Source organism: Sciurus carolinensis, chromosome 13, assembly GCF_902686445.1.
Source record: "Sciurus carolinensis chromosome 13, mSciCar1.2, whole genome shotgun sequence".
Taxonomy (NCBI): domain Eukaryota; kingdom Metazoa; phylum Chordata; class Mammalia; order Rodentia; family Sciuridae; genus Sciurus; species Sciurus carolinensis.
Genome location: NC_062225.1, coordinates 22744051 through 22771997, shown reverse-complemented (window position 1 = coordinate 22771997; position 27947 = coordinate 22744051). Strand labels below are relative to the sequence as shown.

The window sequence follows — 27947 nt, the reverse complement described above, 5'->3', positions numbered from 1 at the left end:
TTTTGATGGCTTACTAGACCCCACAGAACTCAGGAAAGCACTAGACTTCCTATTAGAGTTGCAAAAGGCACTGTCAGCCAGATGAAGAGGGGCATGGAGCAAGGTCCAAAGGGGTCCCAAACAAGAGGGTCTCTGTCTCGGTGGAGTCAAGGTGGAACCCCCCTTCCAGTGCATGAATGTGCTCACCAACCCAAACACTCCTTGAGTGTTCTGTTTAAGAGTGTGAAACCCCATCACCAGCCCCTTTCCCCTAGCAGGATGTCTGAGAGTGGGGACTGGAGATGGGTTTCTGAATGTTCTCCCCTCTAATGCTGGGGAGAACGTGAAACTCCCTAGTGCACCTGAGTCATTGCATTAACATAAACTCAGGTGTGATCATTAGGTATAACAAAAGATATACCTGTCACTCAGCAACGGGGTTTCAGGAGCTCTGTGCCAGACCTAGGACAAAAACTAAATAGATTTTTCAAATCATCTCAGGTTCTTTCCTATAATCAGGTTGTGAGGTACCTAGTGGGCAGTGAGTCACCCCATCCCTTTCCTTGACCTGCACCCCCTGCCACACTAACGCTGCCACCCTCTATCACCTGACGTCCTTCTACTTTAGGGGAACTGGAGCTGGGACTAAGGACTAGCAGCAGTTGCAAGAATGCTTTCTGTGCAGAACTGAGACATCTCCTCTCTCTTCCCGGGCAGCCAGTTTCAGCCCCCAGAGAAGAGAACAGGTGCGTTTGTGACTTTGAGGCAGAGGCTGGACTTTGGGGCACTGGAATAGGAGGTGCCAACAGGAAGAGGAAGAGGACAGGGCCCTGGGCTGAGGGGGCTCCTGGTAGCCTGGTGGGAGGGCTGTGTTGGGTTGGGTTTCTGCAGAGTCAGTAGGGAGTGGGCGGAACTTTAGAGGTGGTCATGACCTTTCCAGAAGCATATAAGTTCCCAGTATCTCCCTTTTGCTCCCGCTGAGGCTGGCTTGCAGGACGGCCTTGCCAGTGGCCAGGAGCAGCAGAGGGGGATGAAGGGTGCAGAGATGGAAAGTGACAAGGTCACCTTCTGCACAGATAACCAGTGTGTCTCCCTACAGACCCGAGGTAAGAAAACTTTGGAATTAGCCTGCCTGTCCCAAAGCCCACTGAGCTCTTCCTTGGCAGGTCGGAGCACAGCTCTTTGCAGTCTTGGCCCCACAAGAAGCAGGTGAGGGCAGAATGTGGGTCACGCAGAGGGTAGGGTGCTCCTCACCGTCTGCAAGAAATCTCCCCATACCTCTTTCATTGAGGATGGTAAGGAAAAGGGGATGTGCTATGAATTCAGATGGACCTGGTTTTGAACCCCAGTTCTGCACATGGGCTGACCCGTGAGCCTCTGGGGCTCTGGGCTGGTTTCTTGCCACTGTTAGCGTGTTTTCTTGTGTACACTGTATCTCTAACCATAGTCCCTGGAGGGCTCAGCCACAGCGCTTCCCAGAACACCCATGGTAGCGTTCTAACCCCAGTAGCAGAGGCTTCAGGACGGCGGCATGTCAGTGTGTGGAGAGGCAGCAGTGTGGCCCCAAAGGACTGTGACTCTTTCTCTGGTCAGGATTCATGAACAAGACTGGCCCTGGGACTCCAAGCTCTGGGCTCTGGCCCTGTCCTTCCCTCTTGTCCCCCTCCCTTTCTTTCTCCCTTTTTTCTTTCGCTCAAACTACACTTTCCTTGCTCTCCCCTCTGTGTCCTATGCTCCTGCAGCCTCCTTGGGATTCTGAGTGCTGGGTCTCAGCAGCATTCCTGCCCGGTGTTGCTGCCATACCCCACATGGAGCTCTGGCAAATATTCCCAAGTGCGTCCCTTTCCTCCTCTGCAGCCACCTGGGTGACAAGCATGGCGGGTTTTCTCATCACCCCTGGATAGACCAGGAGCTTGGGTCAGAGACACTGCTTCTGTCCCATGGCACCCTCTCATTCTGGACCTGGCTTCTCCCCTGCAGAGATGGACTCCATGACAGTGGCTCCCATAGCCCCCAGGATGCCGAGGCTTCGTTTGGCCACCCTGGCATTCATAGCTGTGATTGTGGTCTTCTTTCTCGTGGCTCTCTTTGTTGTGGGTAAGTTTCCAGGTGACCCGAAACCCACTGACTCTTTCCTTCCTGTGCGAAGGTTCCAGGGGACCCAGAGACACATTCTCTGGGCCCTTCTGCTCCCAGAAGGGCCATTTCACCACCACCCCAGGCCCTGACCACAGTTTTCCTGGTAGCAGAGGACACTGTCCAAGGGGAGCCTCTTAGAACTGAGGCTCATGAAGGAAATTCTAAGATGCCATCTCCATCTTTCTGGAATTCTAATTGGTGTAGGACACCAGCCTATGCTCCAGGGTCAGTGCTGGCGATAGCACTGACCCAGCAATGGGGTCTCTCAGCTCTCCAGCCCCGAAGCCCTGCTCTGGAGGAACGTCCTTCCTTCCAAGAGTTTCAAGCCATGTTTCTGGGAGACAACACTACTGGCCAGTCACCTGTGGAGCCCAACAGTGAGTAGCCATGGCAGGTAGGGGCTGGGAGGGAGCTGGGGCACTTGGAAGCCTACACCCTGGGACCAGCTGCTCCTCTGAAACCTCCAGGTCTTTGAATAGGTTCCATCTTCCTTAGAAAGATTCTAAGATTCTTCAGATTCATCATCCAGCCCAAATATAATTATGACCCTTTGTGATACCTTGCTCACACCTTCTCCTTCCATCCTGGCAACCACTGATCTGATTGCTGTAACTAGAGATTAGTTTGCTTTTTCTAGCATTTTGTATAAAAGGGACCATGTGGCATTGCACTCATTTTTAATTCTTTACTGGTCACATAATTTGCAAATATTTTCTCTTAATCTATGACTTGCCTTTTTAGTCTCTGAACAAGATTTTAATTTTGATTGTCTAATTTATTTATTTGGTGCTTGAGATTGAACCCAGGTCCTTGTGCATGCTTAGCATATGCTCTACCACTGAGCTATACCCTCAGCCTCTCTCTCGTTCTCTCTCAGCCCCTCTCTTTCTCTCTCTCTCTCTCTTTCTCTCTCTCTCCCTCCCTCTCTCCCCCTCGCTCTCCCTCCCTCTCCTTCTCCCTCTCCCTCCTTTCTTCTGTTCCTCCCTCCTTCCCTCCCTGTAATGGCTCATGCTTTTGGTCTTGTATCTGAACAATCTTTGCATAACTCAAGGCCTCAAAGATGTCCTCTGTTTTCTCCTGGAAATTTTATAGCTTTTGATTTTACATTTAGGAATTTCTGTATAATTGTGTAAGGAATGGATTGAAGTTCTTATTTTGTTTTTGCATATGGCTACCCATTTGTTTCAGAACTATTTTTTTAAAGATTACCCTTTATCCATGAATTACCTTTTCACCTTTGCTGAAAAACATCTGTGCTTATCTATATGGTTATACTTTTGAAGTCTCCATTCTGTTGTGTTTCTGTTTTTATAAGACAGAGTATATGACTGGGCTTCAAAGGCCATCTGCTGAGGCCTCACATGCCCACCTAGGCAGAGCATGAAGAATACTGCATGAATATTCCAGAAAGGATTCCTGCCTTCTTGGGTTCTTCCTCATATTTTTGTGGGGAGGCTAGAATCAGGAGGCAACTAGAAATGTCTGAGATTAAGTCCTAGTTGATGAGGGGAGCCAAGAATGCAAGCAAGTCCAAGGCAGAGGCTAGTGGGGCAGGTAGGAAGACCAGATTAAAGAGGCTGCAGAGTCTCCATGAATTACCCCCAAAACAAAGTCCTTTCCTTCCTTCCTTCCTTCCCTCCCTCCCTCCCTCCCTCCTTCCTTCCTTCCTTCCTTTCTTCCTTCCCTCCCTCCCTCCTTCCTTCCTTCCCTCCTTCCTTCCTTCCTTCCTTCCTTCCTTCCTTCCTTTCTTCCTTCCCTCTCTCCCTCCCTCCTTCCTTCCTTCCTTCCTTCCCTCCTTCCTTCCTTCCTTCCTTTCTTCCTTCCCTCTCTCCCTCCCTCCTTCCTTCCTTCCTTCCTTCCTTCCTTCCTTCCTTCCTTCCTTTCTTCCTTCCTTCCTTCCTTCCTTCCTTCCTTTCTTCCTTCCCTCCCTCCTTCCCTCCCTCCTTCCTTCCTTCCCTCCTTCCTTCCTTCCTTCCTTCCTTTCTTCCTTCCCTCCCTCCCTCCCTCCCTCCTTCCTTCCTTCCTTCCTGCATTCCTTCCTCGCCCATGCTAGGCAAGCACCCTACCACTAAGCTATATCCCCAACTCTTCTTATTTTATTTTGAGACGGGATCCCACTAAGTTGCCCAGTCTGGCTTTGAACTTGTGATTCTCCCGCCTCAGTCCTCAGAGTGGCTGAGATTAGAAGCGTGTGCCATCATGACAAACTTGCAAAGGCCTTTTGCTCAGGTCTTCCACATCCTCAAACTGTTCTTCAGGCTCCTTGTCTTATGTAATATTGAAGTCTCAGCCTTTTGAAAGGACATTTCAATGTCGATCTAGTGTCACCTGAGGGGCATGGCACACCTTACCCTGGCCCTGTGAACTGGACAGTGTTCTTTCTCCTAAAAAATAGGGTTACCTTTTTTTTTTTTTCTTTTTCTCACAAAATTTGTGAACATAAAATGTATGGCTGTGGTTTCCACAGTGTTTAGGAAGTAACAAGGGCAAATCAAGGGGCTTCATGCTTAATATATAGATGTATTGTAGGACCTTACATGGGCTTTACTCAAACCTATTTTTTAGTAATGACCCATCTATGGTGAAATTTCAGTATAATTAAATTTCAACAGCTCTAAAGGATATCATCGATTACTTTCAAGTGAAGAAATTATAATGGCAAAATAATTCAAACCTTACTGCCTGGCTCTAGGTGGCTAGTTTACTTGTAGGCAGTTATTTCAATCCCTCCAACCTCTTTGTTCATGTGTGATAGCTAGGTTGGTCTTCATTTTTAAAATTTGTTCTAATTAGTTATACATGACAGTAAAATGCACTTGGACACATCATACATAGATGGAGTATAAATTCTCACTCTTCTGGTTTTACATGGTGTAGAATTACACTGGTCGTTAGTCATATATGCACATAGGGTAATAATATCTGATTCATTCTACTATCCTTCCTACCCTAGACTCCTGCCCTCTCTTCACTCCCCTCTGTTTAATCCAAAGTACCTTTATTCTTCCCTAGCCACCCACCCCCACTGTGAATTAGCATCTGCATATCAGAGAAAACATTCAACCTTTTGTTCTTTGGGATTGGTTTATTTAGCCAATCTCCAGCTCTATCCAATTACCGACAAATTCCATCATTTCATTCTTCTTTAAGGCTGAGTAATACTCCATTGTGTATATGTACCACATTTTCTTTATCCATTCATCTGTTGAAGGGCACTTAGTTTAGCCATTGTGGATTGAGCTGCTATAAACATGGATGTGGCTGTGTCATTGCCGCATGCTGAGTTTAAGTCCTTTGGGTACAAATCAAGGTGTGGGATAACAGGGTCAAATGGTGGTTCCATTCCAAGTTTTCTGAGGAATGTCCATACTGTTTTGGTTTTCATTTATTCTGGTTTTTGATCCATATTCTCAGGTGGCCCATCCCCAGGGTCTGGGTGACAACAGTGTCCAGCAGGTGACCTTAGGGGCATTCAGGGCTGTGCCAAGGACATTGCCCTTGGATCTTTTAAAAGCATTCTGATTGGCCCATTTGATCTTCCCTACATAATGGGCCTCTGGCTGCCTTCTCTGATTCTTCCTCCCAGATCATCACTACTTTGGCAGGGCAGCAGAAGTGCAAGAGGTCATCCAGATGTTCAGAGGGCACATGGAAAGTTCCCGCACCTGGCATGAGGAGATCCAGATGTTGAATTTCAGAGTGGACAATGTCAGTTCTCAGATCCAGATGCTTGGAGGTCATCTGGGAGATGCCAGGGCTGACATCCAGATGGTAAAAGGTGCTCTGAAGGACACTAACACCTTGGGCTTGCAGACCCAGACATTAAGGAGCTCCTTGGAGAGGGCCGATACCGAGATTGAGAGGCTGAAGGGAAGTCTACAAAGTGCAAATGCTCTAAACACGCAGGCCCAGACCTTTCTGCAGGGCAGTTTAGACAACATCAGTGCTGAGATGCAGGTGCTGAGAGGTCATTTGGAAAGGGCAGGTGATGAGATTCATGTGTTAAAAAGAGATTTGGAAACTGTCACTGCCCAGACCCAAATAGCAAATGGCCATCTGGAACAGACAGATGCTCAGATCCAAGAGCTAAAAGCAGAGCTGGAAAATGCCAGTACTTTAAATGCCCAGATTCAGGTGTTGAATGGTCAGTTGAAAAATGCCAGCAGAGAGATACAGACCCTAAAACAAGGAGTGAAGGATGCTGCAGCCTTAAATTCCCAGACTCAGATGTTAGAGAGCAATCTGCAGAAGGCCAGTACTGAGATGCAGAGGCTTAAAGGGGATTTAGAGAACACCAAGACTCTAACTACAAAAATCCAGGAGGAGCAGAGTCGCCTGCGGAACCTCTTTGCAACCCTTGCTTCACAGGAGCAGCAACAAAGTTCCCAAAGTAAGTGACAGGGAGAGGTCTGGTGTGGGCGGGATAGTATCTTGGGAGGGAATGGTGGGTCGTTCACCTCCTCCGAGCTTTACTTTTCTCATCTTTAAGTGGGGATGATAATATTTGGTTTACAGTGAGGGTCAAATGAGTTAACACATGACAAGTATTGGTGTACTCATCTAACATTTTTTTTTTTCTTTTGGTACCAGAGATTGAACTTAGGGGTGCTTTACCATTGAGCCACATCCTTGGCCCTTTTTAATTTTTATTTTTTGAGACAGGGTCTCACTAAGTTGCTGAGACTGGCTTTGAACTTGTGATCCTCCTGCCTCAGCCTCCCAAGCTGCTGGGGTTACAGGTGTGCGCTACCACACCTGGCTCATCTGGCACTTTATTGAGGCCCCATTAAATGTCAGAGGTATAAAGATGAATAAGGCCTGCTACATATCTTTGACAAACTTTTGGAGCAGGAGGACCAAGTTGCATGAAAGATACACAGACAGGTGTAAGTGGTGAGAAGTTAGAAGCAGATTCTGGGAGCTGGGATGAAGGAGGAGAAGAAAGAAGGGAGAAGGAATCTTCTGAGGGGCATGTGTGGGGAGAGATCTTTTGTGGGCAAGGATCAGAGGATCCTGTGTTCACATGATGGCTTTTGAACCGAGTCCTGAAAGACTAACAGTATTTTCCAAGCAAATCAGGGAAGAAAGCAACAACTCACAGCAATAGAGATGTGAAATTGGGATTCTAGGGACTTCAGGCATTTTGACTAACCTGAGGGAAAGAGGGAAGCTTTATGAGGTGCAGGTGGAAAAGGACAGCAAGCAGGAACCAGAGCAGTGACTTTCACACTGCTTTGAATGTAACAATGGCATGAAATTAATTTTACATTGCAACAGTATAATTATGTATACCCACACACTCCAAAAAGCAAGTGTTTTGCTGCATTAGTGCACTTGATATTTTATAATTTATTCTTTATAAAAAAGCTTGTCACGACCCACTAATGGGTTGGTGAATGCAGTTTGAAAACCAGGGCACTAGCTGGGTCCCGTGGCACACACCTGTAATCCCAAGAACCCAGGAGGCTGATGCAGGAGGATTGCAGGTTCAAGGCCAGTCTGAGCAACTTAGCAAGACCCTGTCTCAAAATAAAATTAAGGGGCTGGGGTTGTGGCTCAGTGGTAGCGCACTCGCCTAGCATGTGTGAGGCACTGGGTTTGATTCTCAGCACCACATATAAATAAATAAATTAAATAAAGATATTGAAAAAAATAAAATTAAAAGGACTGGGGATGTAACTCAGTGGTAGAGCACTTGCCTAGCATGCACGAGGCCCTGAGTTCAATCTCCAATACCAGGAAAAAAATAATAAAAAAAAAAGAAAACCACTGTACTACGAGGGAGGTAGGTGGCCTGGGAGACACAGGTTGGCCAGGGAAGGCCTCTAAGCTTGGGTTTTGTCTCTTCTGGGGAATGAAGAACAATGGAAGGGCTTCAAGGAGGAGACTCCTAGAGATGGGGAATAAAAAAAGGAAGGGGAGCAGGGAGATTTTTTATGCTGGTCTGGGATGCTGTGGGAGATTCATTGATGTCACCCAGAGCCTGTCTGAAGTTCAGGAGAGAGGCTGGGCTACAGTCATAGATTTGGGGGCTCTGGGTGTGTTGGTTCTGGTTGCAGCAATGGGGGGGAAGGAAGTTTGCATGGGACAGAAGACGCTGTGAGAAGAGGACTGAGGGTAGAAATAGGAAGCCAACCTTCAGGTCGCAAGAAAGCAAAGGGGTGTTTTTTTTTTTTTTTTTTTTTTTTTCCCGTGCTGGGGATTTGAACCCAGGGCCTTGTGTTTGGGAGGCAAACACTCTACCAACCAAGCTATATCCCTAGCCCTTAAAGAGGTGTTTTTAAAGGACAGCAACATATAAAATATAGAGGTTGTGGAAAACATTTGAAAAAAGATTGATGAGAAAACCACATCTGTGTTTTCATGAAATTTTCTGCATTTGCCATGCGAACTCACTGGTGAACTTCCTTGAGAGTTTTTTGTTTGTTTTCTTTTCTAGATTTGGATAGGCTATAGTCTAGATGTTCTGGTGAGAGAAAGGAAGCAACAAAGAGGGAGGAGGTCAGGGGTACAGAGGGAGATGAAATGCACAGCTGGGTGAGTGATCTTGAAGAAGTGTAAAGGGCTGGGGCAAAACTTGCCCCTCTGAGGCTGAGTGTGGGGAGGAGGTGTGGAAGGAGCGGTTCATCCTGGTTTGCAGATGTGGGAACAGGAAACGGAGGGGTTGGTACTTAGTGGTGCCACTTAGTGGTGCCTCTTTCTGGCTGGAGTAGGAGGCAGCTTGCTAACGGGGAGGAGTTTGGAGGAGCTGGGAAGGAAGGGCTGGTTGAAGCAGCTGCTAAAGAGGCGGGGCCGACCAGGGAGGCGGGGCCGACCGCACCCAGGGCTTTCTCTGCTGCTCTGCTGCATCCCGGGTCTGACGTGGAGGCCCGGCAGCCTTCCCTTTTCATGATCCTTCTATTGCTTTCTATCTTCCTCCCCCTATGGCCTTCAACGGTTGTAGTAGAGATCAGTGCTTCTCCCCTTTGGGGACACACTGTGGAGAATCACTCAGGAGCTTAAAAACTAAGCTCTGGAACTGATTTTTTGTGGGGCCGGGGGCAGGGGTCCATGATGCAGTCTGGGTACCACAACTTTACAAAAAGCTCTATAGGTAGTTCTAATAGCAGTCAGACTGAGAACCTTCAATTAGAATTTTTCTTAAAGGGCCACTTTATTTCTCAATAGTAGAAATTTTAGTCTTCTGGGTTGTGTGGTCAGTTGCTCAGGGATAAAGCAGCTGAAGACAATATGTAAGCTAATGGGCATAGCTGCGTGCCAATAAATTTTCTGAAGAGAGGCTGCTGGTGGGCTGCAGTTTGCCAATCTTTGGTTGAGGCTATGGGTTCCCACACCTTAGAGAACATCGGAATCCCCTGGAGGACTTGTACACTTGCAGACTGTTAAAACACAATTTTAGATTGAGCAGGACCAGAGTGGGCCCGAGAATGTGCATTTCAAGCATGTTCCCAGACAAGGCTGATGTTGAAGTGTGGGACCACACTTCGAGAACTCCTGTTGCACACACTTACCATCTTTTGAGCCCTTTGCCCTTGTGTTATAAATGATGTGTCTGCTTGGTTCGAAGGGCCTTCTTCCTGTTGTCTCCACCAGGTTTTTTTTGTAGGGCCAATCTGAGCAGGTTAAGATCCTTCTTAAAACCTTTCTCTGATTTCCATTGCTCCAAGGGAAAAAAAAATCCAAATGCTTCCCATTGATATGTGAAGTTGAGTCCTAAGGCACCTGTCCAAGTTTATCTCCCATCCTTTATTGCTCACAAGTCATTTGCTCAACTTATTTGGTAACTTGGACAAGTCAGGCATGCTATGTCATTGCATGCCTTCGTGCTTTGATGTCTACTCTTCCCCCTGTCTGAAGTGCTCTCCTGGGCACTGAACCTCTGGAAAACTCTTCCTCAATCTCTCAAGACTCATATTGAGTGACATCTCACTGAGGTTGCCCTTCTGGAGCCACACCTCCCTTCCAGGTGAAATGGACCATGCCCTCTTTCCTGTCTCTAACCCGCACATGGTTTTAATCCCTCAGTCTCATTTATTAGACTAAGTTCCTCAACGGCATCCATCAAGTCTCACTGATCTTCATATAACAGCCCCTGGCTCAGAGAAGTTCAGGAATGTTGAATAATGAATGTCGAACACAAGAACAAATAGAGAGTAAATGAGCCCGTGCAGCACCATTTCATACAACTGTGGTGTAGGTAACGTCAGAGAGCAGGGTGTCATGGCAGGGAGAGAGGAAAGAGCTGAGTTCATAGGAGCAGCTCTCCGAAGATGGAGGTTGTGAGGTCCAGCAGACTAGGTGATGATGAGGTCCCAGGATGGGCCTGGATGTGGGCAGCTGAAGGATGGAGGTGAAGCCAGGAAATGAAGGAAGCTATAAAATCTTGCAGGAAGATGGCAGGAATGGAGGTGGAGAGGACTGTCAGGTGACAGCAGTGAATTGAGAGAGAGGCAGTACAGTCAGAAAGCAGGACTCTGGGAAGAGAATGTTGAGTGAACAGAACTGAGCCTCCTAGCAAGGGCCGAGACCCCTGGGCATCTGGAGGTGCTTCCAGGAGTGAGTATTGGATGGTGGTGCAGCCTCCCAGGCCCTGCTCCAGGAGCACTGGGCATCAAGAATTTCCTGGGCTTGTGAAACTCAGTGGTTGGCCCCAGGAGAGTTCAGAAAGGCCAGCTTTGGGACATCCACCATCTGCTCCTGCTTCTCTCTCCTCCCCAACCTTGTACTAGATCAACTTCTCCAGCTGATCCTGAAAGGCTGGAAGGTCTATGCGGGAAACTTGTACTACTTTTCACATGTCAAGAAGTCCTGGCACGAGGCTGAGAATTCCTGTGTGTCCATGGGAGCCCACCTGGCATCGGTGACCTCTCAAGACGAGCAGGTCAGAGCGGCTGGTCGGGGTGGCTAATGGAGTTGGTGCATGGAAGGGTCTGGGGTGCTTCGGCCTTCCCTCTCAGCACTGTGTTGGAGATCTCTGTGTCTCCTCTGAGAGATAGAAAGCAAATATTTATGGAGTTCTGATGAGGACCTTGACCTGGAAGTAGAAGCATTGATAGTAAAATCAATAAGGGAGACACCCAGGGCCAAGAGATATTGGCAGGGAGGAAGGGCAAAGGGAGGTGGCACCTGGTGACTGCTTTTAAATATTGGGAATATGCACCCCCCAGGCCCTCTATTTCCTGTCAGGCTCCCTTTCCAGTTATCAGTCTGGATATTAATGTCAGCTCATGGAGGGCTCATGAGCAGGAGAACAAAACTTCCCCAGGAGACCTGACACACCTATGAGTCTAGGACCACCAAATGGTATATGGTCCCAGGTAGCCCATCTGCTGAGGGTCCTTCTCAGCATTTGCTTGGACAAAGGACTACAACAGGTTTGGTCCAGTTAGACTTACAAAACTCTCCACTCCTGTGACTCCCCCAAGACTGTTGTTATAGGACTGTTGAGGGACATGCTACTGTGTAATACACATCTCTTTAATGCAGACAGAACTTTTTGGTTTAAATAAAGCCACACCCCTCAAGGTCAGGGACCTAATAGGGACAGTCAATGTGGAAGATGGTGGACTTCCTTGAGGGGACCTGACTGCTGCCCTACGTCCTGAAAAGCCATAGAAGGTGCAGGGAAGACTCCTGCATATGGGCTACCTGCCTGGGACCAGGGAGGGGACAGCTTGGAGAACCAGCTCCTCGTGTGCAGGATCAAACACAACCATGCCTCTTCTCCACAGACATTCCTGGTATATTTCACAAAAAACTCTTACCACTGGATTGGCCTCACTGACATGGGCACAGAGGGCTCCTGGCGCTGGACAGACGGGACACAGTTTGATAAGGCCCAGAGCAGGGCGTGAGTACAGCTGCTGTGTGGTGCGGTGTGTGTATGGTGTGTGATGTGACATGCTATGGGTGCCATGCCCACAGAGGGAAAGGATAGGTCCTGGGACTGGCACGTAGCCTGTGAGTGGTCTTCTTGCTTTTTTATTTGTTTCCTATCCCACGCCCGCCTCAGGCTGGGTCCCAGGGGACTCTTTCCCCCATCAGAAGGCGTCTGAGTGTGCACTCTGGGGTGAGGACTGGGGTATCATAGGAGGCCCCTCCCTGACTCCAAATCCTCAGTAACTAAGGGGCAACCTCAGCAGAGCCACCTTCAGGGTGCCTCTGGTCCCAGTCCTATCTCCATCCCAGGACCTCTAGAGGATGAGGGACTCGCATCACTTCAGTTCCTTATGCCACTTCAGGAGGAAGGGACACTTGCTTTGTCTGACACAATAAAACCCTGTTGTTTTCAGGTTTTGGGACAAAAATCAGCCAGACAACTGGCGGCACAGGAATGGGCAGACTGAAGACTGTGTCCATCTCCAGCAGTTGTGGAATGACATTGACTGCAATAGCCTCTATTACTGGGTCTGCAAGAGGCCCATGGATCAGCGGGTGGCAGGCCAGAGCTGAGGGGTCATCCCGGCTGCAGTGCTGGACCCTCCTCCATGACTCCTGAAGGATCTCTGAATTCAGGCTATTCCCTAGGTCTTCCTAGGGAGGCCTTTGTGTTTCCTGCCGTGTCCTTTCATTTAAACCTTTCTAGCATGCTTATGTCATGAGATCCAGCAGGATCGATGGCTCTTCAAGGGGAGAGCCTTGTGCCTTTGTAACCCCTCAGCCACCAGCACAGGCTGCCAGCAGCAGATTCTCAATAAAGACTCACTGAATGAAGAAAGTTCTGTGCTTGCTTGTCCCTGTGACAGCCGCCACATTTTCTCCCTGGATTGATCCTCCTTGCTTCCATGTCCCTTCTGTCCCCAAATAAGCATATCTTCATTTAAGGGTTTTACAGCTTGTAACTTTTAGCTACTTTGTTGAAAACAGCAGAGATTTGACACAAACCATAGAGACTTCATAAGGGGTCCAAAGTCCCAGGAAGTTCCAGCCTTCTAGTTGTTCCTTGGGTTTCCTTTGGGTACAGATGGGGCTGGAACTGGATTTTCCCAGCCCTTTAAGCCACTCCAAAGACCTGTTTCTCTTTCTCGCCTGTGGTCTGGTTTTCTCTGCCTTCAGACTTAACTCCCAGAGCCATGTCGCTGGTTCCAACCGCTTGCTGTGGCCTCTGTTCATCCTTCCAAGGATTCAGCTTTCTGCCAGCTCAACTTAGGATGAGAATTCCTATGGCAGCTCTGTGTTGGGCCTTGGCAGTCTCCATCCCATGCACTTGGGGACTCCTGTGCAGATTTCTAGAGGTCTTCCTCTGTATAGCCCCCTCCTCTTTATTCTCTGTCTCCAAATTCCAGCACTCTCCCTTCCCCTGAGCTCCCAGATTTCTCTCCTCAGCATAACCAGATTGTCATACCCTGTTCAGGATCCTGACCCCTGCCCTGTGGAAAGAGCCTCCAGGAGGAAACCTGGGGTGGCTACGGGCTCACCTGCCAGCTTCCTTATCTCAAATTCGTTTTGCTTTGCTTGCTGACCAGTATATGAAAATGATCATTTCGTGTATGTTGTCTAGTTTTCTAATTGTGTACAGCAAAAGGGGTTTCTTGTCCAGTTATTGCATTATGATCAGCAGTGGAAATTTGCTTGTATGTTTTATGATATTCTTGGCTAAACAGAACTTCATCTCCTTTGTATTCATATTTGTGGACCTTTCCTTTGATGGCTTCTTAGATTTGCATTAATCTTAGAAATGCTTCCTGTATCCCAGGACTGAAATAGTGTTTCACTTTATTTCTTCTAGTATTTTTATAATTTTACTTTTAATATTTACCTTATCAATCCACCTGGGATTTATTTTTGAGGATATTATGAGGTGGGCATCTACTTTTTTAAAAAATGGCACTAAATCATAACCAGTTCTTTTACACTCATTTAAAAAACCAATTTTTTTCAAATACTAAATTCTCAAGCCTGTTTCTGGACTTTTGATTTCATTCCAATGAATTCTCTTTTCCTTATTGGGATCACATTGTTTTCATTATTGTAGTTTTATTATACCTTTTGTTATCCAGTAAGGACAGTGACCCTTTGACTTTTCAAAAATATTTAGGTCTACGTTTGGGAAATGGACCCTGGTATCAGTGAACTTCCCTAAATGACTCTGCCTGTGGCAGCTGGCCAGGTTTTCCTTTGGAGCATCCCTGCATTTTTAATCTCAGTTCATCTAAATAGTCATGGAAGGTCTCTTAGAGAGGAGTTCTCTTGTCTTTTGCCAGGGAAATAGAAGGTTATTGGCCAGGATTCAGGTTGTTGGGAAAGAAGAAAGGGAAGAGGGCTGGGTATCTCAGAGATGGTACAGAGCTGGCCCCCGAGTCCACCTGTTTTTAGACGAGCTGTGCAGATCTCTCTGGATATAGATAAAACTGCCTTTCTGCAGTGTAGGTAGCTATGCGGGGGGGTTGCCTGTTATAGTAGAGTAAGCTGGGGATGAATAAACTTGAAATGGTTTTCATCACACTTTCAACCAGTTTTGGGGTCTTGTCTGCACCTCTATCTTTAGAGATAATTGGTACCTCTGAGCTTATCACAGTTCTCCAGCTTGAATTGTCCCAATTTTTATTCACCACCCCTCTCCTGCCTCGCCAACTACTGCCAGTTAGAGTTCCATCTTCTCAGTTCTGAGTTAGTTACTGCCCACCCACCCAGGACCAGTTTCTAACTTTGTTGACATTTCTTATCTGCTGTTGATTTATTTCCATCCTCTTTATCATTATGAATTTTTCTTATCTTTCATTTCTTTACTGTTATAGTGGGTTTTAGGAAGAAATGGAACTAAATGTATTTCTTGACTCTACCTCTTTTAACTGGAAATTCTATAATAAAATTATGATATTATGGAAGACCATTAGTTTTGTGTATTTATCTTGTATTTAGCCACTTTATTAAATACATACATAAGAACTCTTATTAGTTCTTTTTATTGTATACATAAGAACACTTATTAGTTCTTTTTTATTGTTAATTACATTGGATTTTCTAGATAAAAGTGTCATTTGCAAGTAATGATGACTGAGTTTTCTTTTCTGTGATCTGTATTTTATTTTTCTTCTGTTATTGAATAGGTAAGACATTCAGGACAATGTTGACTAATAGCTTCATAGTCATAGCATAACTGACATACTTGTCCTGTTTCTGATGTTAATATAACTATTTCCAGTTTGGTACTATGTCACTTATTGATTTTTGATATTTGCTCTTTTTTTAAAATAGTTCAGGATTTTATCCCTCTGCAGGATAAATTCAATATCAAATATTTTCTTTTTAAAAAAAATTTTCTACTTTTTTATTGTTTGTTCTAATTAGTTGATCATTGCTTTTTATAATATGAAAGAGATTTTTCTTCAATTCCAAATCACCACAGGTATTTTTAAAATTAATAATGTGTGTTATCAAGTGGGCTTTCAGCATCTATCAAAATAGTAATAAAAATCTTTACCCTTCTATCTGTTAATATAATAAATAACATTAATTATTCCCTAAAATGGATTCTATTTGTATTTCTTGAATAGAAACCTAATTAGTCATGGTATTCTTTTAATATTTTGTTGAATTTTATTTCCTGATAATTTATTCATTTTTGTCATCTATAGCCATAATTGTGATGGGTTTATTTTTTCTTTGTACATATACACAAAAGTATATTGTATTTGAAAATATACATACACATCCTTATTTGAATGTATTGTTATTCCTTGTTTTAGGGATTTCCTAGCTTTGTATCATCAGAAACCAGTATTAAACAACATACTTCTTTGGAATTTACTGAGATTTTCTTTGTGGTTTCATACATGTTCATTTTTTATAGCTGTTCCACAGGCATATTTATTAGATTAAGTTTATAATTTTCATTATGAAAATATTCTGTATCTTCATCTACTCTATCAATTTCTCTGTGAGAATTTCTTCCTTTCTTCCTTCCTTTCTTTTCTTTCTTTCTTTCTTTCTTTCTTTCTTTCTTTCTTTCTTTCTTTCTTTCTTTCTTTCTTTCTTTAATAATGGAGATTGAATCCAGGGGCACTTTACCACTGAACTACATCCTTAGTTCTTTGTATTTTTTGAGACAGGGTCTTGAAAGTTGCTAAGACTGGCTTTGAACTTGTAATTGTTCTGCCTCAGTCTTCTGAGTCACTGGGATTACAGGTGTGAACTACTATACCTGGTGATAAGATTTCTTTTTAATACTCTCACTATGTTTATTTATTTTTTATCACATATCCCTTACATTTCCAACAGGTTTTAAAAATTTATATATTTTAGTTTTCCCATATTTTTGATGCATTATAATGTGCATAATTGCAGGGTTCATTGTTATATATTTGTGTATGCACACACCATAACAATATAATTTGGCCAATATCATTCCCCAGTATTTCCCCTTTCCTTTCTCACTCCTTTTCCCTGGTTCTTTTTCTCTACTCTATTGATCTCCCTTCGATTTTCATGAGATCCTCCCCACTTTTCTCTTCCTTTTTTCTATCTTTCACATGAGAGAAAACATATAACCTTTGTCTTTTTGAATTCAGCGTGCTTCACTTAAGATAATGGTCTCAAGTTCCATCCATTTTCCTGAAGATGACATAATTTCATTCTTCTTATGGCTGAATGAAACTCCATTGTGTATATATGCACCACATTTTTTTTTATCCATTCATCCACTGATGGCACCTAGGTTGATTTCATAGTTTGACTTTGTGAATTATGCTGCTAAAAACATGGGTATGGGTGTATCACTATAGTATGATAACTTTAGTGCTTTAGGATTAATACCACAGTGGTATAGATGGGTCATGTGGTGTATCCATTCCTGGAATTTGGAGAAATCTCCATATGAATTTCCATAGTGCCTGTACTAATTTACAGTCCCATTAACAGTGTGAAAGTGTTCCTTTTTCTCCATATTCTCTCCAGCATTTATTATTCCTGTTTATTAAACTGGCTGTCTTTTTTCCACTGTGTGTTTTTGGCATCCTTGTCCAGGATCAGACTGTAGCTGTGTGAATTTGTCTCTGTCTTCTATTCTGTGCCATTGGTCTATGTGTCATATTATGATATCTCCAGCATTGCTTTTTGGCTTAGAATTGCTTGGCTATTTGGGGTCTTTCATTCTTCCAAATGAATTTTAGGACTGCTTTTTATGGTTCTGTGAAAAATGTCATTGATATTTTGATGGGGATCACACTGAATCCACATATTGCTTTTGGTAGTATGACCATTTTAACAATATTAATTCTGCCTATCCATGAACATGGAAGGACTTCCCATCATCTTGTGTCTTCTTCAATTTCTTTCTTCAATGTTCTGTAGTTTACATTGTAGAGTCTTTCACCTTCTTGGTTAGCTGTAGTCCTAGTTTTTTAGGCTATGGCGAATGGGATTATTTTTGTTATTGGTATATAAGAATGCCACTGATTTTTGTATGTTGATTTTGTAATCTACTTCTTTCTGAATTTGTTTACCAGCTCTAGAAGTCTTCTTGTAGAGATTTTTGGGCCTTTTAGATATAGAACCATGTCATCAGCAAGCAGAAATAATTTGACTTCTTCTTTCCCTATTTGTACCCCTTTAATTTCTTTCTCCTGTCTGATTGCTCTGGCTAGAGTTTCAAGAACTCTATTGAATAGGATTGATGAGAGTGGACATCCTTGTCTTGTTCCAGATTTTAAGGAAATGCTTTCACTTTTCCCCATTCACTGTGATGTTGACTTTGGTTTTGTTGTATATAGCCTTTGTGATGTTGAGGTAGGCCCTTCTATCTCTACCTTCAATGTTTTTTAATGGGTGCTAATTTTGTCAAAGATTGTCTCTGCATCTATTGAGATGACTGTGATTTTGTGCTTTGTTATATTTTTGTGATGAATTGCACTTATTGAGTATATTAAACTATCTTTGCAACCCTGGGATAAAACCAACTTGGCCATGCTGTACAATTTTCTTAATATGTTGTTGAATATTATTTGTTACTATTTTATTAAGAATTTTTGCATTTTTCATCAGGGATATTGGTCTGTAATTTTTTTTTTTTGATGTGTCCTTATCTGGTTTTGGTATGAGTGTGCTACTGGTTTCATAGAACAAATTTGGAAGTGTTCCATCTCTTTATATTTCATAGGAATAAATTGAGAAGCATTGGCATTAGTTCTTTTTTAAAAATACTTTTTGGTTGTAGATGGACACAATGTCTTTATTTGTTTATTTTTGTGTGGTACTGAGGATTGAACCCAGTACTTCACACATGCCAGACAAGTGCTCTACTACTGAGCCATAGCCTCAGCCTCTAGTTCTTTAAAAGTCTGGTGGAATTCAGTTGAGAATTCATCTGGTCCTGGGCTTTTCTTTGTTGGAAGGCTTTTTATTACTGCTGCTATTTTCTTTGCTAGTTATTGGTCTGTTTAGGTTTTCTATGTCCTCTTGATTCAATTTTGGCAGGTCATATATGTCTATTTATTTCTTTTAGGTTTTCCAATTTATTCGATTATAAGTTTTCAAAATAGTCTTGCGTGATCCTCTGGATTTCTGTAATGTCTGTGATGAGTTCTTTCTTTAATTTCTATTTTTATTAATTTGGGGCTTCTTTTTCTTTTGATTAGTTTTGCTAAGGGTTTATCAGTCTTGTTTGTCTTTTCAAAGAACCACTCAGTTTCATCAATCTTTTTAAAAAAAATTTTTTTAGTTGTAGGTGGACTCAATACCTTTATTGTGTTTATTTATGTAGTGCTGAGGATCAAACCCAGTGCCCCACACATGTAGACAAGTGCTCTACCACTGAGCCACAACCCCAATCTCTCATTGATCCTTTATATTGCTTTTTTGTTCTATATTTCATTGATTTGGCTCTAATTTTAATTATTTCCTTCTTTGTACTGATTTTGGAAGGAGTTGTTTCTTGTTCTTCAAGGGTATTGGGGTGCATACTAGGTTGTTTATTTGGGATCTTTCTGGTATTTCTTATGGAGGCACTCACAGTCAAAACTTTCCTCTTAGAACCACCTTTCTCTAGTGTTCCAGAGGTTCTGGTATGTTATATCACTTTTCTCATTTGATTCTAAGAATTTTTAAGATTTTTTTCCCCTGATTTCTTTTGTCACCCATTCATCATTCAATAGTGTATTATTCAATCTCCATGTGTTTATATTTCTGTAGATTTTTTGGTATTGATTTCTAATTTCATTCCATTATAATCTGATCAGATTCAAGGTATTATATCAATGTTTTTTGTTATTTGCTGAGTTTCTTTGTGACTTAACATGTGGTCTACTTTGGAGAATTTTCCATGAGCTACTAAGAAGAAAGCATTTTCTGCTTTTGTTAGATGAAATATTCTACAGATGTCTGTTAAGTTAATTTGATTTCTAATATTTTTAGGTCTGAAGAATCTTTACTGAGTTTATTTCTAGTGACCTGTTTATTGTTGAAAAAGGTGTGTTGAAATCACCTAGTATTAGTGTATTGGTGTCTGTTTGAGTCTTTAAGTAGTGTTAGTTTTATGTAATTATGTATACCAATGTTTGGGGCATAAATACGCATATCTTCTTGTTGGAATTTTCCATTTACCAGTATGAAGTGCCCTTCTTTGCTTCTTATTATTAATTTTGGCTTGAGGTCTGCCTTGTCTGATATGTGAGCAGCTACTTCTGCTTATTTTGGGGCTCCATTTTCATGGTATATATTTCCATTCTTTCACTTTCAGACTGTGCTGTGAAGTCTCTTGAAAACAACATATGATATGTCTTATTTTTTAATCCATTCTGCCAGCCTATGTTTTTTAATTAGACAGTTGAGATCATTTACATTCTTTTTTTTTTTTTTTCCATCTATTTCTAATGTTTAATTTGGTCCTGTTTCTCATTTGCTTAGGTTCGCTTCAAAAAAGATTTGTCCATATGTGAGCTCTGGGGTTTGTTTTTTATTTCTTCTGTGTGAAGAATTTTTTTTAAAAGTATTTCTTAGTAGTCATGAATTTTTTTTTTAGTTTCTGCTTATCTTGGAATATTTTTATTTCTTCTTAAATTCTGAAGGATAGTTTTGCTGGATATAGAAATCTTGGCTGACATTTTCTTCCAGGCCTTGAAGCACATCATTCCAAGTCCTCCTGGATTTTAGAGTTTGTGTTGAGAAACTGGAAGTAATTTTGACTGACCTGTCTCTAAATGTGAGCTGGTGTTTTTCTCTTGAGACTTTTAAAATTCTATTCTTGTTTTGTATGTTAGGCATTTAAATTATTGTTGTTGTAGAGATTCTTTTTTTGATCATGTCTATTTTGGGTTCTGAATGTCTCCTATATCTGAATGTTAATTTCATTCTCAAGGTGTGGAAAATTTACTGTTACTATTTTCCTGTAAAAGTTATCCATACCATTAGCCTACATCTCACAACCCTCTTGAATTTTAATGATTCTTAAATTTGATTTCTTAATGGCACAGAGGTTTTGTATATTTTGTTCGTGGTTACTGTTTTCTTTAATATTGTCTGAATGTTCAAGTGTGGCCACTTTGTCTTCCAACTCTAGGACTGTCTTTACCATGGTCTACATTATTAGAGAGGCTTTTAACTGAACATTTTATTTGATTTTTTGTGTCTTTCATTTCCAAGATATCCGTTTGGTTCTTTTTCAATATCCCTGTATTCTTATTGAATTTATCATTCACTCCCTGTGCCAACTTTCTTAATTCATTCAATTGTTTTTCTCTATTATTTCAGAATTCAATGATAATTTTCATAATATTCTTTTGAATTCTTTATCTGGTGTTTCATCAATTTTAACTTATCATTGGAGTCAGTTGCTGTTGAATCATGAACTTTAGGAAGCATCATGCTACCTTGTTTTTCATATTTTTTTGTATTCCTATGTTGGGCTTTATGCATCTGTTGGGATGGATTTTTCTTCTATTCTTTTTGTGTGTGTGTGTGATGCTGGGGTGAAACGAAGGCTTTGTGCATATGAGGCAAGCACTCTAACTGAGCTCTATCCCCAGCCCACTTTCTTCCATTCTTCTGTGTGGGCCTTTTTAGAGCATAACCTTTTCATGCCAAAAGTGTTCTAGAGTGACCTTGATTGAGACCCCCTTGTAGATGTGGTATCCACAGTCTGTGTGTTAATTCTGTTTTTGGAGTAGATGTCCATGAATGGCAACTGAGGGCCCCCTGGCCATTTCTACCTGGGACCTGGTTGTTAGTTTGGAATTTTTGTCTCTTCTATTCTTCATATTAAAGTATTGCTGAAGTTTGAACATGGTTAATTTGTGTGTAGCAAGGTGTGCTACACACCTTGATGGGTTTTAGTTCAGCAGCAATCTCTACCCTGTGAACTTGTAGTGTCCCAGGAGATTCCTAGCACCTCACAGAAAAGGGGGAAATAAACAATAGCAACATCAGAAGCAAACAATATGCAGTATAAAATAAATACCTGGTGCCTACTATGACATCTACAACACTATAGGTTTTTCAGAAATTGTGTGGTTAGCAATTGCCAAAGACAAAAACAGTAAATAGCTGTGAACTCGATCTGGCATTCAGGTAAATAACAGATGTCAACTATGCCAGCCACAGTACTAATAACTGCAACAACATGAATGGTGAGGCAGGAGTTATATAAGCCAAATATTTCTAAAAAATGGTAAAAGTACAGTTTATTAAGAGACAATAAAATGTGGTAGGAAAGCGAAGGAAGTTTAGAATGTTCAAAATGTGAACAAAGAAAGCAAAAGAGATGGAAAGTGATGGGTATACAGAAGGAGGAGAAAAATAAATTAAAAAACAAGTAAATAATGAAAGAGAACAAGACAATTCAGCTATTAGAGGGAGAGGAAAGGAGAGAAAGAGAAACCAACAAAAGCAAAAAAAAAAAAAAAAAGTAAACAAAAAACCTTAACCCTCAAAAGACAAGGAAAAGTGCTAAAAATGTACAAAAAATAAAAATAAACATGGAATGGAATCGCCATTTGACCCATCTATCCCACTCCTTGGTTTATACCCAAAGGACTTAAAATCAGCATACTACAGTGATACAGCCACAGCAATGTTTATAACAGCTCAACTCCCAATAGCTAAACTATGGAACCAACCTAGGTGTCATTCAACAGATAAATGGATAAAAAAAGTGTGGTATATATATTTGATGGAATATTATTCAGTTTTAAAGAAGAATAAAATTACGGCATTTGCTGGTAAATGGATGGAGTTGGAGAATATCATGCTAAGCGAAATAAGCCAATTCTCCCCAAAACCAAAAGCCAAATGTTTTCTCTGATATGCAGATGCTAATTCACAATAAGGGGAGGTTGCTAGGGAAGAATAGAATTATTTAGATTAGGTAGAGGGGAGTAAAGGGAGGGGAGGGGGCATGGAAATAGGAAGGATAGTAGAATGAAACAGACACTATTACCTCATGTATATATGTGACTGCATGAATGATGTGATCCTACAATAAGTACAATCAGAAAAATGAGAAATTATACTTTTATGTGTGATTTATCAAAATGCATAAATGCATTCTACTCTCATGTATAACTAATTAGAATAAATAAAACATTTATAGAAAAAGAATACAAGCAACACAAGGATGTGGGGAAAAAGGTACACTCATACATTAATGGTTGGTGGGAATGCAAACTGGTGCAACCACTATGGAAAGTAGTATGGAGATTCCTCAAAAAACTTGAAATGGAACCACCATTTGACCCAGTTATCCTTCTCCTTGGTTTATACCCAAAGGACTTAAAATCAGCATACTACAGTGACACAGTCACATCATTGTTTATAGCAGCTCAACTCACATTAGCTAAACTATGGAACCAATCTAGGTGTCCTTCAATAGATGAACATGGTATATTTATATACACAATGGAATCTTACTCAGCTTTAAAAAGAAAGAAATGATGACATTTGCTGGTAAATGGATAGAGTTGGAGAATATCATGCTAAGTGAAATAAGCCAATCCCAAAGAACCAAAGGTTGAATGTTTTCCCTGATATGAGGATACTAATTCACAATGTGGGGGGTGGTACTGGGTAAGAATAGAATTACTTGGGATTAGGCAGAGGGGAGTGAAGGGAGGGGAGGGAGTATGGGAGTAGGAATGATAGCAGAATGAATCAGACGTTATTATCCTGTGTGTGTATATGATTACCCAACCAGTGTGATTCTACGTCATATACAACCAGAAGAATGAGAAGTTATACTCCATTCATGTATGATGTGTCAAAATGATTTCTACTGTCATGTATAACTAATTTAATTAGAAAATTATATATATGTATACACACATGTGAACCAATTAGCGCGCGCACACACACACACACAGAGGAAAAAGATTCTTAATGAAAAATAAGAGAATTGTTTCCATTGAGATGGTCAAACTGTTGATGAGGATGAGGATTTATGGCATGCCTATGCCCGACTATCTTTCTTTCTGTTTCTTCTTGGGCTGGGCTGTGGAGGGGCGGGGGAGAGAGAGAGGGCACAAGTGCAAACTGGCGGGTGATAACCCCTTCCTCTTTCTGTGTTGCTCACTGAGCTGCCAGGTGGACTCGCCTAAAACTGAAGCTGCTTGAAACAGCTTTCAACTTCCCTTCTCAACATATAAGATAGGACTGAATGGAAAGTATGGTGGATGGGAGTTTTGTCCAGACAGACTGAGTCACTCGTAGGGTGGGGCTGCTGCTGAGTTCTGAGGGGGGCTCTGCTGGTTGACTGGGACTAAGCTCTGATCAGCCTTAGGAACTCTTTTGGGTGCTACCTGTTCTGGAGAGATTAGATCAACACACCCCGATGGCTGGGCAGCTCTCTGTTGGGAGTCTGGCTCTCAGGAGCCTCCTGAGAATTCTACTAGCCAGTCAGGCGGTCAACCCTTTACTGGTCTCATACATTCCACTGCCAACAGTCTGGCCTTCCCAGGCTAAGTCCCTGAGAGTAAGCATGCCCTCCTGTTCAGTTTCTTGACCCTCCTTAGCTGATCCCGAGACACCAGACTCAAAGGGAAAGTGAGCTGTACTGTCCTCTGTTTTTCTAACTTGAATCTCCCTGGGTATGATGGTCTCTGTGCCTGTTTCACTCACGTTCTGCAGGGTACACCTAGGCCACGTGGTAGGCACTTGCCAGGACAGAGTGACAGTATTTGCTATGATCTCCTGGGTCCCAAAATACCGCGACCAGTGCAACCTAACTCTCAGGTCCAGCGAGGGGCGAAGGGGGATTGGAAAATAAAGATTCACAGACACAGATTTTGAAGATTAAGCTGGGATCAGGTGGAGCTCTGCTCTCTGATGGAGATGCAGATCTAAAGAGTTACGCCAGCAATCTTTATTTATATATGTCTCGTTATCAGGTTAAAAACTATGCAAGCATTATTCTTTGTATTCTGGGAAGTTACAGAAACTAGGACATCTATGTAGTTTCTCAACAGTAGCAATACATAGTTGCAAAGTGCAAAGTTAGGAGCTTTGTGTAGCTTTCAAGGAAGTTCATTGTTTAAAGTTACTATATGGCAGGCAGGAACTTTGTGGCTGTCTAGCATAAGAATTCCTTCCTTCCTGGGAGCTGTGTGCCTGAGGTCAAGGTTAGAACTGATAGGGGTCTTGCACAGAGCCTCCTTATGTAGGGCATTGCTACAGCAGCTAGCATCCTGTGCCCTTGTACAGAAACATCCCAGGAACCCGGCATGCCAGAGCCATGAGGGCATAGAGACCCCTGGTCTCAGTAACTGCTCTCCCATCCTCTGTCACTGGTCTCAACACTAAAGCGGCAAGTTGCAGCATGGCCTCCTCAAGATAGCTCCACCTCAGCTCTCCACTTGCCTGATGAGAAATAACAGAACTGTTTGAACACCAGTCTGCTGTGCAGACTCTTGGATCATCTAAATTCAGGCTGCTTTTCTGTTTTATAGGTTTTCTGTGCCATTATTTGTCCATTGTGTTTCTCTGTGTTTTCCCTCCCCTCTGTGGTGAACCACCACATCTGCCAGGTTAGCTCTAAGGTACTCTTTGTTGTTCTTAGTTCAATGCACCCGAACTTCTGAGTCTCTAAGAGACTTTGACCGTCTATAATAGAATTTCAATGAATTCCCTCTTTCACTCACCTCTTTGAGTAGTACTCTGCTACTTCAATTCTGAGTCACAGACCAACTGGAAATGGAGCCTTCCTCTGGAGGTAGCCAGATTCAAACTCTCCAAAAACTTTTTACTTATATATTTCAGAGTTACTTTGATTAATGCCTAAAGATTCATAACCTTTAAATCTATTTGAGGAATTTTACTTTATACCAATGTTTATTCATTCAAAGACTATTTATTATGCCTCTACCTTGTACCAAGCACCCTTCAAAGTTTTAGGGATGCAACATTGAAGCAACAGGATAAAAAAAAATCCCAGCCCTCATGAGGCCAGCTTGTTAGTAGGGAGGAGTAGTTAGGAAGGAACCTTGTGTAGCTAGCAACCTAGGGGCCCAGACATTCTTCAGTAGAAAGCACCTGCTCATCAATGCGTCAGCCAGTTAGCCCGGGGTCTAAAGATAATGGAGAGGGAGTGGGAAAAGTTCAGGTCAACGTGAAGAACTCCTTCCTGCTAAGATCCTAGGGTCACTTATAATGCCTGGGTTGGTTCCTTCTCTTCTCCAGAGGAGGTTCTGAAAGTTGCAATTTCCCCAGAGAGAGGCAGAGGAATGAAGTTCTCCACAGACTGTTTGGAGCCATCTGGGGAGACAGAAAGGTCCTCAGTTGACTTGGGGGAAGTAGACAGCTTGTCACCCTGAAGTGCCTGCCTCCCACCCCCTGTCTCCACTGTGGGAACTCCATAGAGCTGCCGCTCTGTGACATGGATTGCTTTGGTGGAATTAGCAGGCTGTGACAATTGCCATCGTATGGGCTACACTGTTGACATTCCAGTGCCCCCGCCTTCTGAAATTTTCTCTCTTTGGGTACGAGAAGGTAGGGTCCCACACATTTTGATTTAGGGAACGGCCTGACTCCAACATAGGGAGAAGAAATAACAAATGTTACAGTTGTCATGAAATGATCTCCCAGGCCTGGTTTTCTGAGGAGAAGTTTGTCAGAGTGAGCACAATATGGAGGAAGAGGTAGCAGCATTCTGAGGAGGAGGGAAGCCACTAGTTTAGAAGAAAATGTGTTTGGTCAGTCACTTTGACATCTTCTACCAGTTAATTCCCCATTCTTCTGCGCTCTGTTTGTTCAGTAGCTACTGCCCATATACCCATGCCTGCACCATGTCCAGGAGAAGGGCTCTCCTCTTCTGTGTTGCTCTCACTGACAAGAACCAGTCACCAATGGCTCTGCCTCTGCCTCCACTCATTTCTGCTGCAGCTCAAAGGCAGGCAACTCTAGAAGTCCCAGGCACCGAGGGAGTCATGGAGGAGTGAGGAAGCCCCGATTACTCTGGGGAGATGAGAGAGTCCCTGTGCCTCAGGAAAGAAAAGAAGCCTGCTATCTGGGACTCAAGAGGAAGGCCATTCCAGCTTCCTTCTGCAGAACAAGGCCCTAAGCAGCAGCGTGTCCACAGCCTAGCTGTGTCTCTCAGCTCCTCCTGTACCCCCAAAGCAGCTGCACCCCATTGCCTTTTGAATCTCTCCGAAGCCCTGCTTTCGTCGCAATATTCCTTCTTAGACATGGCCAACCACCTAGGCCCTGGGATGGGAACCCGGGCTCTCTTCAGTGTGGTCCCTCTGCACCTTTCATCACGTCTCTGAAATGGGGGTACCAGACCCTCAACCAGCTTCCATTGCAACTTCTGCCCAGGTGCTCAGATCGCCCTTCTGCCTGGGTCACTTGTCTGCACAACAGCAGAGTTTCTAGACTGTCTATCGGGTTCATAAATCACAGCTGTCACTGACAGTATGCAAGGAGTGGAGTGAGCAGGGAGAGATTGGTGCTGATAGATCTGGGATCTAATCCTGGATTTGTCCATTTCTAGCTGAAAAAGTCAGCCTTTTGATCTTTGTATTTCTGTGAAGTGACAATAGCTAGAGAACCCTGGGGACAAATCCCAGGGGAGTGCCTCTCATCAGTTCCTCTTCCCTATTCTTTGTGGAGTCACACTTTTGACCCATTGTTAACCCTGCTGGTGGTGTGGTCGAGGCATTAACCCCAGCCCATTCCTGGTGCAGGAGTGGGGGCCCTCAAGAGAAAGGTGTAGGGGTACATTTTACTGCATGCTTTCTAACTTGTCCTAAGTGAATAAATATGTTTTCTTAATTTTAGATGAAAAAAAATGTGTCATTTGAAGTCTGTATTAAAATGGTACCCCATGTCTACTCACCTGTCTCTGAAATCCAGAGTAAGACACAAAAAAAAAGGACAAAATTGATGGCAGCAACAGAAACCAAGATGGGCAGTGTTTTAGTCAGCTTTTTTGCTACTGTGACTAAAAGATCTGACCAGAACAATTTTAGGGAAGAAAAGTTTATTTGAAGGTTCACAGTTTCAGAGGTCTTAGTCCATAGAAGGCTGGCTGCATTCCTAGGGGCTCAAGGTGAGGCAGAATATCATGGCGGGGACCAGCTCACATGATGACCAGAAAGCAGAGAGAGAGAGAGAGAGAGAGAGAGAGACTCCACTTGCCAGATTCAATATATACTCCAAATCCAGACCCCCATTCCCACCTCCTCCAGCCACACCCTACCACTTCAGTTACCACTCAGTTAATACCTATCATTCATTGGGTTAAGACTCTCACAACCCAATCATTTCTCCTCTGAACCTTCTTGCATTGTCTCACATGTGAGCTTTTGGGAGACACCTCACATCCAAACCATAATAGGAGTAACTCAATGGCCAGAGACATTTTATCAACTAGTTTTAAGACTCCTAGAGCCAGATCTGGATGTGATCAAGCA

General features: G+C 43.0%; 1 protein-coding gene across 1 annotated transcript; it reads left to right on the top strand.

Annotated features, from left to right (window-relative positions):
* Positions 1-703: 703 nt before the first annotated feature.
* Positions 704-12842, top strand: Clec4f (C-type lectin domain family 4 member F). Its single transcript, XM_047522953.1, has 8 exons — positions 704-725; positions 962-1085; positions 1960-2076; positions 2388-2495; positions 5705-6508; positions 10848-10999; positions 11850-11968; positions 12411-12842. Exons 2-8 carry the CDS (start codon positions 1010-1012, stop codon positions 12568-12570), a joined length of 1536 nt encoding a protein of 511 aa, XP_047378909.1. The 5' UTR covers positions 704-725; positions 962-1009; the 3' UTR covers positions 12571-12842.
* The last annotated feature ends 15105 nt before the right edge of the window (positions 12843-27947 follow it).